At 28.9% G+C, this 13,577-nt stretch overlaps 1 protein-coding gene across 6 annotated transcripts; it reads left to right on the forward strand.

The window, feature by feature from the left end:
* Positions 1 to 69: 69 nt before the first annotated feature.
* On the forward strand, positions 70 to 13,376 carry LOC139486777 (post-GPI attachment to proteins factor 2-like). 6 transcript variants are annotated; one of them, XM_071271735.1, is made up of 7 exons: positions 71 to 258; positions 3,548 to 3,559; positions 5,164 to 5,422; positions 5,768 to 5,883; positions 6,570 to 6,678; positions 9,052 to 9,249; positions 11,570 to 13,376. In XM_071271735.1, the coding sequence occupies exons 1-6, from the start codon at positions 109 to 111 to the stop codon at positions 9,198 to 9,200; spliced, it is 795 nt and encodes a 264-aa protein (XP_071127836.1). In that variant the 5' UTR covers positions 71 to 108; the 3' UTR covers positions 9,201 to 9,249; positions 11,570 to 13,376. The 6 variants fall into 6 exon arrangements, with proteins under 6 accessions (XP_071127839.1, XP_071127836.1, XP_071127835.1 ...); XM_071271734.1 differs by having other exon boundaries at positions 72 to 258; positions 9,052 to 9,200; positions 11,570 to 11,696; XM_071271740.1 differs by lacking the exon at positions 71 to 258 and adding an exon at positions 454 to 567 and having other exon boundaries at positions 9,052 to 9,200; positions 11,570 to 11,696.
* The last annotated feature ends 201 nt before the right edge of the window (positions 13,377 to 13,577 follow it).

Raw genomic sequence — 13,577 nt, forward strand, 5'->3', positions numbered from 1 at the left:
AGTTCTTCGAGATCGGGATATCGTAAACGTTTGAAAGAACGAAGTATCATATGTTAATTTTCAAGAGTAATCAGCACCAAGAATAAACAGAATAACCAAAATCCGAAAATGGGCTCCCAAGGAAATGGATTACTTTTCCAAATCACCATAAATAAACTGGCAAAGATAATGCTTTTTCTTCCATTCTTTGGAGCAGCATTTTGCATTATTTGGTCGATAATTTTCGACTTTGAATCTTCAACTTCTACACATTGCAGGGTCAGTTGAGACATTTTACAAATTTTAAAACCCTGGGTATCACTATGAACACAAAAAAGAAAGTAACAATAACAACCATTTCGTACCATTATTTTATGAATGCTAGATTTTGGCATGGTTTGGGGAGATTCTCATTTACAATTGTATGCAAACACTTGGAATCACACCAATACTTGAAAACATAGGCAAAAGTTTAAAGACATCACAATTTAATGTGATGACATTTGAAAAAAAACATGATTTTTTAGTAAAACCAAAAGGCATGGTGAGCAACTTGACAAAAAAAACCAGGACTTTATGTTAAAAAAGGTCAGGATAAACTAATAGATTTTTTTTATGTCCAGGCTGTTGAATCAACTACAATCAATGCCTTATACAATGCAATGTTTAATATGCCTTCCACTTATAAAATAATTTTTACCCTCATTTCTAAATGTATTTCATAATCTTCTTTGAAAATTGGAGTTATCTCTCTTTGTTTTGAATGGTAGTTGAATCAACTACAACCAATGCTTTTTACAATGCAATGTTTGATTTTTAAAGCAATTTTTACCATTCAGTGCCTACTGTTCTAGGGTACGTAAAGCCCCTTTAGAAATGAAAAAAATTGCTGAATTTTTCATTTCTGTTCTCCTACTTAGTTGTCTCCACTAAATGTATTGAAATGTACATTTGTACATATAATGTTTTGTATCTCCAAACACAGTTTAAGGGGGCTCACGGTTTTAAATCAAATTTTTTGTTTGATATAGGATTTCGCTATATTTTTTATATAATAAACTCATCATAGATACCAGGATATAATTTAGTATATATGCCAGACATGCGTTTCGTCTACAAAAGACTCATCAGTGACGCTCGAATCCAAATAAAGTACGAAGTTGACGAGCATTGGGAACAAAAATTCCTAAAAGTTTTGCCAAATACAGCTAAGGTAATCTATGCCTGAGGTAGAAAAGCCTTAGTATTTCAAAAAATTCAAAAATTTATAAACAGTAAATTTATAAATATAACAATATCAATGACAATTCATGTCAGCACAAAAAGTGCTGACTACTGGGCTTGTGATACCCTCGGGGAAATAAACCTCCACCAGCAGTGGCATCGACTCAAATATTTTTAATGCACTTAAAAGAAAAATGGAAAAAAAATAAAATGGGGTCAACGTTTATTTAAGCTCACAATCTGCCTCCGAAAAAAGCATACATTTTTGTCAATGTCCTTTTTTTCTGTTGAACTAATAGGAGAAGCAGAGGTAATATCAAAATAAAAAAAATATATAAATTACAGAAATCGCTTAAATTTTCCAATTATTTAGTTTATGTATAGCTTATTTGAAAACAATAATAAAAAATATAGGTCACAGATGATTTAAAAAATATATGTCAATTTTAATGCCACAAAATTTAATTTTTACATCAAAGGGAGATAATTTGGATCTTTTTCACTAACTAGCTTATATATAGTGTAATGAGCGGTATGTATGAGCCATAATTTTTGCTCCATGATGTATAAAAAGGGTGAGAAATTCAGATTAAATATATCATTAAATTGATATCACTTGCTTGCTTGATTATATCCTTAAGCATGTTAGTATCTGAAACTAATTGGATGTCAGTATTTATTTCTGATGCAGTTATGTTATTTTCACTGACTAATGTTAGGTATATATGCTATAAATCTACTTATTTTGACATTTGCAACTAATTTATATTCACAGGTTTGTATACATGTATACATTGTACATGTAACATGATATGATGATATTAAAAACAAATATTAACTGAAATTCCATAGTGTCAGCATCCTTAAGAGGGAACCGTCAGCAGTGTGACTGTTTTATATCAGTTTTTCATTTTAATATATAAAACTGAAAGTGTTACTCTCTGGGTGTAAAATGTATTTCCTTAATACATTTTTACATTTATAAAAAGTATCTTGTTTTAGCATTTTTCTTTTTCAAAGTCAAAGAGAACTAAGAAATTGGCTGATTTGTCACTGCTTGTTTGTTTGTTTGTTTTATATAATATTTTAAATGCTGCGTTGTTCCTAATTACTGAGATTTATACTGCACTCGTTCAATTTGATATTTCTATGTCATATACAGTCACTGACCCGATATCACTTTTCCTCATGAATATTTAAATAAAAGTTGCCGAAATAACATTTAATTATTCATACGACCTCTTCAACCTGTTCTTGTTTCCAATGCATACAACGATGTGTGGAACGACTCAACCTTGTTTCTTTTGCAATTATTGGAAAAACATATTTCATTTATTAATATTGTTTGTTTGCAACCTATAAATCATTAATTTGTTATGCTTATGGTTGATATTTTAGTCCATATTCAAATGATTTTGTTCACCATCGAGTGTGTACATTTCATTGTGTTGAAAATTTCTCCGTGAGCATGGTATGAGGCCTTTTTAAAGGTGATTTCCCCAAATATTTAAATCAAATAAATAACCTTAACACATTAAACAACAATTGAAAATGTTTTTTTAGAATGCAGTATAAAGACAATAATAGTGCATTGACTTGACATATCAATGATACATGTATAAGGATTCGGCACGAAAGAGGGAAATAGCTCGGCACAGCCTTGCATTTCCCCGTTTCTAAGCCTCATCCTTATATCGTTGATATGTCAAGTCAATACACTATTATTGTCTATTTATAAGGTTGTTGACATCTCTTTCTGCTTGAAGGATGCTTATCGGGTATCTAAAATATTCTAAAATAGGGAAATAAATTTATAGTTTTTGTTTTTTGTTTAATTGATATATGACAGACATAAATGTTTTTGATTACCAGTAATAAAATTGAGAAAAGGGGAGGGTACATGATGCCTTAGTTGACCAACCCTGCCAAAGAAAGATTAAAGTGCCAAGCCATTGTTTTCATTTGATTATATGAATAAAAAAAACGTTCCATTTTACATAATTTTGATGTGAGATAACAGGTTTAATCTTAGTTCCAATTTTATGTGCACAACATAGATGTGGGTTCACACTGTGAGATCTGTTACAAACAGTTAACTGATTTTGGGGGGAGAGGGGAGTGTCTCAAACAACAAAGACTTACTAATGAAATTTTTAGTTTCAATCACTTAATTTAATCAATCTTAAAATTGTTATTATTAACAGTTCATAAGTTTGCTCTCGTTACTTTTCAATGATAACATGCACATATATGCTTATATTACTATAGATGCAATGTGTATATATATAATAAAAACTTGTCAATTTCTACATCATAGCATATTTTTCACTTTTATTTTATTTAGTTTCGCAGCAAGGTAACATTGAAACCAAAACAAGAACAATTACCATGACATTTTCTGAAATCATTTGTTAAAAAAAAACTCTTTTGAAAGTTCAAAATTAAAATAAAAAACCCAGATCCTGTTGTTATGGTTTTTATTAATTAAAAAAAATCTTTTAGGCTTAGTTTTTGATATTTTTGTATGATATTCAGTATTTGTGTAATTAAATAAATTCATGGTAATTGTTGTTTTATATTGTGCATGTTCAAGATGTTGCTACAATTAAACAGCTTTTTGGTATTTAGTATAATTTTACCATGGAAGCTTCACATGATACTAACAATTACATGGGGTGTTATTTGATATGTAATTAAGAAAGGTTGTTTTTTGAAGTCCTGAATTTAAATTTTTTTTTAATATATTTTAGCATGTACTGTTAAAAGGAATGTAGTTATCAATGATATAGATGATTGTTGTCTATAAATCTAACATGTGTTAATAGTCATAGGAATTATGAATTATCCATGGTAAAAATATAGGAGCGTAATGTGTCTCATCAGTAATTTCTATGTTTTAAATGATTTCCAAACCTCTAGTTTCCATCATATGTATATACATGTATATATAGTCAGTCGGCTAAAAACTATATCCAGCTTTCTTAATATATATCTCGTGTCTCTCTCCTGTATAAATGTAATCAATAGATTCTAGTTAAAATCCTCAAGTTTTAAAAAGAATTTTATACATTATTTTCTTAAAATGAAAGTTGTGACAGACAGTATAATAGTTTTGTTATTATTAGTAAAGAAATCTAACTGCATGATATGTTTTACTTTCATCAATGGTTTTACCTAATATAAATATTTTCTTTTATTAGATGCATGCTTTAACTTATCAACAACTGTTATTTAATCTTGCTTGTGCCAATAGTTTTTGTTTCCTATGCAATGAATGCTACTTTATTTATTTATATACATGATATACCTGAGGGTAAATTCAGAAATTTTTGTGTGCATTTATTGTTGCCATTTTTGAAGAATGGACATAAATATTTGATAAATTATTGCAATTTCAGAAAATGCTGCGTTTTAATAATGCCACAAAAATCTAAATTTATCTTGTACCACTTCATTAAACCTGTTCTGATACATATGCAATAATAAATCATCACATAAATTTCTGAAATAATAGTGCCAACACCATTAAGTGCTAAGTATTCGATTTTCTGGTGAGGTTGATTTCAGAGTAAGTATTTATGATAATTGATATTTTATAAGTAGGAGCACTTAAGGATCCTCACATCATGATTGCATGTAGCATTAAAGTAGATCTTTAGGGTTACAGTCATGAATTATTCTTCAGTGATTTGTGAATTGTTCCATCTATTTCCATGTTAAATTATTCTTCAGTGATTTGTGAATTGTTCCATCTATTTTCATGTTAAATTATTGATGTTATTTTATTAGATGTTTTATGAAAAAGTATTTATGCTAGCCATTAATGTTTGGAAAACTGTAGTACTAAACTCAATAATGTCAATCATAATTTGTTTTCTGCTATCTTTTACATTGTTATTATTTTTGTGATGATTTATTATTCATTTGTACATTAAGATAAATTTATATTTTTGTTTTCAGGTCAAGAATTATCTCCCTTCAATAAGTTCAGCTATAGGTGGCTACACACCTCAAAGATATGTGTGGAGAATATGTATTGCACTTCACTGTAGTCCACGTTTCTTTATAACAGCAGGATACTACACATTTAACACACAATTCAATGTGGGAATCAGGAACAATATATACAAATTTTTAGCAGGATTATGCGCTATTTTGAACAGTATAGAAATTTTAGCTTTAGTTGTGTTGACCAATATATCTTCTATAGAAAATTTTAGTAAGTGGTTTTCTATGAATACTTAAATTTTTTATATTTACTGCCAAATTATGTTCAAGACTGTACTTAGTAACCACACAAAAAGTAAACTATCAAACTAATTATACTCCTGAGTCTTAAGACTAAAGACATGAAAGACAGTACTATTAAAAATAAAGGCAATTTGATAAAAAAAAAAAAATGCATTGCTAGCTTCTTTTCTCGAGTACTCATACAGAAAAATAACAAATTTTGAAGAATAAAATATAAAAGAAATTGTTCTCTCACCCACATTTTATGGAACAAATGTCTGAAGAACTAGATTTCCAACTGTCATGTTCTAACAATTATATTTTTTAATTGTAGGTATTCATGAGAATTCTTTTATAACTTTCATGGTAACTTCAGAATGTTATATGTTATGTAGCTGTATAGTATTTAAATGGGGACGTACCAGTAATGGTAAACAGATGACTCCAAAAGTAAGTACATCTGTTCTCCTACACATTTCAACAGTCATGCTGACTGACAGTATTAATTTATATACATAAAAAAGAATCTGAATTTTGAAGGAGGAAAGTCAAAACATGCTAAAGTCGAACACCAGTAAATATAAGAAGATGTGGTATGAATGCCTATGTGAAAAAACTCTGTCCAAGTCACAATTTGTAATGTAGGTCAAGTAAGGCCTTCAATGGATCCTTGGCTCAGACCGAATAGCAACCTATAAATACCAAGATAACACAAGTTTATCCATGCTTTTCTTTTCAGGTTGTTTCTTGATATTGCCAAAGTTATACTTCTGTTGTATTTTTATGTATTTTTTACCTATAACCATCATATTTAAATGAAAGAGAAATAACTTTTTTTAATAGGAGATAAACTGTATGTACACGTATTATAGTTTTGATTTACATGTATTGAGACTTTTATAGAAAAAAATAATCTATAATAAAGGTATTGCAATTCCTTTTGTAAACAAATGTCTTTTTTCATTATAACCATGTGCTATTTTGTGTTGATACAAGTTATGTAAAAAAAATAAGTTATTTTAGCAAATTAATTCACAAATATATGAATATGCTAATTACCAATACATATATTTTTTGAAGTGATGAAAACTTTTCTTAGAATGTTCTATTATGTATTGTTGCATGTTTATTTGTAGGAAAAGAAATCCTTTCATTACAAAATTGCATTATTCCTGTTCAACATCAGTTGTTTCTTCATAGCAATTTACCTTTACCTCCGACATAATAGTTACTGTGAAGCTGGCGGTAAGTGATCTTTATTATAGTATTAATGAGTGGGTATTTTTATAAATTAATTGCCCTGTTATATGTCCAAGGTCTGTAATAATGGTCGAGGAAGTCTGTAATGGCCCGAGGCAACGCCTGAGGCCATTATTACTGACCAAGGACATATAACAGTGCCATTATAAAAACACCCATTTCTTAATACATTTATTAACCAACTGAAAAAAAGTGTATGTGTTGCTGCCAACTTGATGTACTCTCTTACTCTTTTAATGACAGTTTAGTTTGAAAAAAAAATTTGTACTTCACCATGATCGAGCTTTAAATATACCAAATATCCAAGATATTAAGTTGAAAGAAGTTATGTGTTGAAAACAGGATGAACAGTGATCCCTTTATATGGTTCTTTAATGTTTGTTGCTGGTTATTAAATTAAATAAAATACAAAAAGGTATTATACTCTTTACAGCTTAATTTTATTAAATCTATTAAAAACCCTAACTGGGCTTAATACAGACAAGCTTGGCATTAATACAGGGCCATTACAGAAAAACAGGGCCATTACAGAAAAACAGGGCCATTACAGAAAAAAACAGGGCCATTACAGAAAATATGTTATTTTTAATAACCAGTCATTTTTGGCAATAATGTACTTAGTTGGTTAATAAAGTAATCATATCTGTCATTGTATGAGGTAAATTTATATATTGTATTTATAGACATGATAGATATATTGTATGGATTTCTGACCATTATTTGATTTCTATGATTTAAATATAACAGACTTTTTCTTGTATAAAGGTTGTACCAAACACTTCGACAAAAAATAATTTGGCTCCTTTAATTTTCATAAAATTTTGACAAAATATTTACTTTGACCTTTTGACAAAATAAGATTTAAAAAACTTGAGCCACACACTTAATCAAATTTCTTTGGATATATAACAGATTGACAAACACAACTTGATCATTGAGAAGCTTAATATTTCTTTAACAATAGAATGTAATTAAAACATTCAGCTGATTTTTACAGAGTTATCTCCCTGTAGTGTTATGTACCACCTAAAGAATTCATTCAGATTAAAATACAGATCTGTGTTCTAGCTTTAATTTCAAGGATCTGACAAAACTCAATTTTATTTTTCTGCTCTGGTAATTATTCCATCAAATGAAATTTCAGCCTTCAACTTTTTGAGGGTGTGTATTAATCAGACAAAACCAGAAGATCCTGATAGTCATCTAGAACAGAAAGTATAATAGAGTGCTAAGTATCATTGAAAGAAAAGCTTGCATGGTCACAAGATCTAAATTTTAATCAGATTTTTAAGAATTGAAATCATAATCTTCAGATGGAAAAAAACCTATTTAGAATGGGAAAAGAGTAAAGAAATAGTTTCTCACTATTCTGTGAAAGTAGAATAAATCTTAGAATAGATTACAGTAGAATCTGTTTGATATAGTTTACTTTGTATTGTAAATTTTGTTATCAATTGTTATAATGTATAAACATAAGCTTTTCAAAACTCCTTTCCTCAGAAACATTTTATTACATGCATTGCCTACCCTTAATTTTTGTCTTACATGTACATTTTTTATCCTTTTAAACACCTGCTTCCCACCATCCGCTAATGCACTAGCCATGCCAGTTGCTGGTTAAAATGCAAAAGTTTATACACCTTTGCAGAGATAAAAAAAAATAATTATAAAGAGTTTCTTTTTACTTGCACATACTAGATATACACATTTTATGCATAATATTACTATTTTTATAAGGAATTTAACACAGGCAATATAAGTATATATATATGTAATGGTTTAATACACAAACATAAAAGATTAATTAATTAAAGAAATACATCTAAAATAGTTTCATATTAGCATTACATGTAAAACAGCATATGGTTGCAAGACAATGCTTGCTTGGATAGAGCTTACATATTTTTCAATTATATGTAAGTTATAATGTAACATATGGTGTCTGTTGTTTATCTTCCTTGTTATGACAATAAAGGAGTTTTCTGCCCTACTGAGTATTTTTTTTTTGTAATAATAGCTGTCTTTTAAATATTTTTTTATCTCTATTATATTGGTTTGTTCAAATGATTATTTGCTACAATAAATGTAGAATTTCAAGTTTCCTATGTCATTTTTATATACTAAATATAAATAAGGTTAGTTCTATTTCTATTTCTGTATTTTTAAATATATTTAGGAGATTTTCTAATGTTCTTAATTTAGATCACAGATATCTGAAAATCTAAAGTAGTTTAAAACATACTAATATTTTCATGCCCTTAAGGAATAGGAAAGGCCTTGGAATTTACATATTGGTTCCCAATCAGTATATTGAGCACAACAATCCCAAATTATGCACTATGATATATTTTCTTGCAGTTTATTCCTTGTTTTCCGCTTGTGAATACCTAGTTGTATTTACCAATATTGCATTCCATGGCACAACCATTATTGACTTTGAAGGAACAGTCAATACCATTGCTCCGTCACAGTTGGTTGGAGATAAAATTTCAAAGCGATATCGATAGGTAAATCATGCACCTAAGAAAAAAAGAGGCTCAAGAATGTTTCTTCTAAGTATAAATCTTTTAAAAATGCTTTTTATTTAACAAAATCTATTGCATCTTTTGTTTATGGATTATCAGTTGCCATATATTGTGAATTCATTTATTTTCGTGGGTACCATTTTTCCTGGTTTTGCAAATCTCTGCATACAAAGCCTAAAGAAAATTTAGAATTCATTGTACGTTTGAATTCATGGTTAACCAGTACCCATGAACCGCGAAAAAAATTATCCAACCAATAAAAATGAATCCACAGTACAAGTCAGGTTATATGGATGTTATTTGGCAGGTTTTAAATGGTGTCATTTATATCAAGAGTTCCAAGTGGTGAAGTTGAAATCATCACTTGGAAAATTTCACTGATGCCATTACAAATTGGTTGATCGTTTCACAGATGATGATGGAAATGTTACAAACTTTGTTACCACAATCCTGACCTCCTTTTCCTCTAAAAATGACCTAGCAAATTAGACTAATCACTTGGTTTGAACTTAAGTGAGCAACATGACAGGTGCCACATGAGTAGAAGGATCTGCTTACCCTTCTAAAGCACCTGAAATCACTGGAGGTTTTTGATGGAGTTTTGTATTGGTTAAATACTTGTGTACTGTTTGTTTTAATCTAGTCTTATTCCGCAAAATTGTGTTTGGGTCAAGTTAACTTTTTGAAAGTCAGGGTAACAGCTGATACCTGTGTTGCAATGCTGTCCCAAGTGTATCTACAAATGTGTATCTAATACTATCTATGCAGTTATGATGTTTATGTTTGGTATTCCTTCACTAATTTTTTTTACCCAATTGTTGGCTTTGGACCCAAGGTTTGTCTTGACAATGAGAAATTTATTTGATATAGGTCAAGGTAAATCAAGTCTTTACATGTACTTTAATGAAGTCAGGTTCATATCTATTTTTGTTTGTCTAGATCTTAGTAAAAGATTTAAAACACATCTGTTATACAAGATATGCATAAAAGGTCATGTATTGAAGGTCAAGGCTAAATCTCAAATCCACTTAAGGCCCATTTGATATGATAAAATCATGTCTTTGTCATGCTTAAATACTTGACTTTAAAGTTAGAGGACCTTGTAATGTTCTCACAAATTAGGTTACAGCTACCCAAGCTTAAATCTAGTGTGACCTAGTTTCACATTGATTATATTAAGGTTACAGCTTGAAGATTTATACAACTGCAATATGAGAATACCATTCTTGAGCCATAGTGATACTAATTTTAAAAAAATTAATCCAAATTGTTGCAGGTTTTAGTTCGGATTTAGTGGTGTTTCTTAAATCTTCTTTTTGTATATATATAAATTCCTTCTTTATTAACCCTTGTTACATATTTGCATTTTGTGCAGGTAAAGTAACATTAATAAATTAGTGTTCTTCATATACTAAAAGATATTGCAATGTGTTGACCAAGTGAAGAGCAAAAATGTCACAGCCTATCGCTTTCTTAATTCCTGGCTTGAAACTCACATGTTTGTGCACACACACAAACACACACCTGCACGCACAGTAATGTTACTTTTGATTTGTTTAATCTTTTGAACATTTTCTTTCTAATCGGATCAAATAACTACAAACTATACATTGTTGGCGGATTGGTGAATGTAACAGGCTCCATTTCAATTTTGTAAATTTTCTGGTCGATGTGATTGGACTTTAAACATGTTAATCATATTGAAGGCAATATTTATTCACCCAGGGATATCCTTTTTGCAAGTTTTTTCACAGAGTTATTTTAATGACTTCTAACTGAATGATTTCTATTTTATTCTTACTTATTTTTACAACAATTTCAGTTTTTTTAAGACCAGCATATTATGAGCTTCTGACACAATTGTTTATTTATTTACATAAATGGTTCTTTACATTTCTTATTCTACTTCCTGGTATATCAAACATGATAAGATGGTACACAAAATGTTATGTTATCTTATATATCACAAAAATATGTATAAAATGTTAAAAGTAATTATATAAATTTTTAATACTATTGATTTTGAATATCTGCAAAAGAATGGAGATAAATGTATAGCTACTTCAGTTACTAGGTAGTGTTCATAAAATTAAAAAGATGTGGTATGAGTGCACAATGTATAAAAAGTAAACTATTATAGGTCAAAGTACACATAGTCTTGGCTCACACAGAACTACAAGCTTTAAAGAGCCCCACAATGACTAGTGTAAAACAATTTAAACAGGAAAACCAAGGGTCTTATGTATAAAAAAAAACAAGATTAGAAACAAGAAACACTTATGAACCACATCAACAAACGACAACCATAATCAACAGGATCAGTATGTATAATTATATGTTATCTATTTCAGTGTACAGTCAGTTCGCCTTCATGGAATATCTAGTAGTGTTATCTAACATAGCATATCATTGGACAATGTGCTTAGATTTTGACGACTATGTTTTGGGATTGCGTAAATGCGCTGAAAGCATGGAATTAATCATCAAAACTGTGTAGCATTTAGGACAAGTGCAAACTTTTTTTCATTACTATAACAAAAGATGAGCTTTATAACTTTCATAGATTGAATCAAATGCCAGAATGGCCAAAGGAAGTACTCTTTATATTTATTTTTGATTTTTTTATGTAATATACTTACAGAAGGAAGGGCTATAGTGATCATTGTATCTTTCATTCATTTTTCCAGACATTGATGATATTTACTTAAGAATGTACTTAGGTTTTGGAATTTGTGTTAGATTTTCCGACTCCTTGTTTTTTCCCTATGATACAGGGTAAAATATTTTGCCCCATATTGGCCCATAACACCCTTTTTTCTTTTCAAATAAGACTTCAATAACTCATTTAAAAGGAGCTCCATAACCTATTTATATTATGAGCTTATTTTGTTTCTTAACTAATGTTCTTTTCGACTTTTAGTATCAATTTTAAATTCTTGACTTTTAAAATTTCACGTAAGTTCATCCTCGAGAATCAAATAAGTTATTCAGACTAAGGTATCCTCTCTTACAGAAACTTGGGGTATAGGGATTACTGTATTTTTCATTTACTTGTTTTTAATCCACACTTTGTATCCACAAGTCCTAAACTGGCAATATTTCATTGAAGCATTTAGAATACTTTTAGTATCTAATGGTATTGGGCAACTCCTAGTTTATCTTTTATGCAAATTATTTAAAAGGTTTCTCATATCAATACAAGTACAACATATACAGTATCATAGCTATACCAATTTGTGAGCAGTTGTATAAATTTGTGAGTTCTTTAAAATTTCACTGCCGTAATTTTGAATCAAATGAGTTACAGATTAACTTTAATATTCCAGTGAGAGTGTTCATTATGTTAAGATTTCTGATAAGACTTTTAAATGTATTCTTTTTTCATGACCATGATTCATATAGTTAAATAGAATGTTAAGAAGAATATGTTATATTCAGACTATATGTAGACTCACTAAACAGCTGACCATTCATCTTTTGCATTGAACAATCAATAATATTTCAATTTAAAAAAAAAACTTAACTTTTATTTGACAAACATATATAACTGTTACATTTTTAAAATCAATTTTTCCAACTTTTCAATAGAAATGACTTAGATTTTTCATTATTCCTCTGAAATGATTTAGAATTAAGCGATTTATAAAATAGAAGACATAGATGAACAGACAATGAATGGTTGTTAACTTGCAATATTTTATTTACAAAAAAACCAGATAGTTTTAATTATGAAAATAGTAATATTAAGTGTTATTTTAATTTATCATATTCAAATGGATAAAATGGTACGAGTGACATTGCTTTAATAAACCTTAAACAAATCATGGTATTAAATTAAACTTTTAAAATCAGTTTTAGTGCATATCTGAAAGTTTTCATAATAAATGACACAAATGAGTTGAGAAATTGCTGAAGAATAACAAAAAATGTAGTAAGCATATTCTTACAAATAAATACACTAACACAAATTACTGAATATAAAAACTGAAGATAGGACGTCAACTTCAGACAAATACCAGGGCATTTATTGTGTAAATTACACATAAAATTATATGATTATTGATGTAGTTTTAATATTATGTAAAAACTTGCTTGATTTATATGTTTCTATGTTATTGATTAAATCTGTGATATTTTCTTTAATAAAATGTGCAATTAGTGTTTTTATTTAACTCACCAGAACTAGGCAATGACCTTATAATAACAATTAAATACCAGCTGTCAAATGCAATTGTAAAAGTGCACAATTTATTGTCAATTAAAAACAATAAATTCTTATAAAAGATTGACTATTGATTGATTGAATAACTGTGGGCTCATTAATATTCATAGGAAACCACTAATTCTTAGCCATGTTCA

Source organism: Mytilus edulis, chromosome 8, assembly GCF_963676685.1.
Source record: "Mytilus edulis chromosome 8, xbMytEdul2.2, whole genome shotgun sequence".
Lineage (NCBI taxonomy): Eukaryota > Metazoa > Mollusca > Bivalvia > Mytilida > Mytilidae > Mytilus > Mytilus edulis.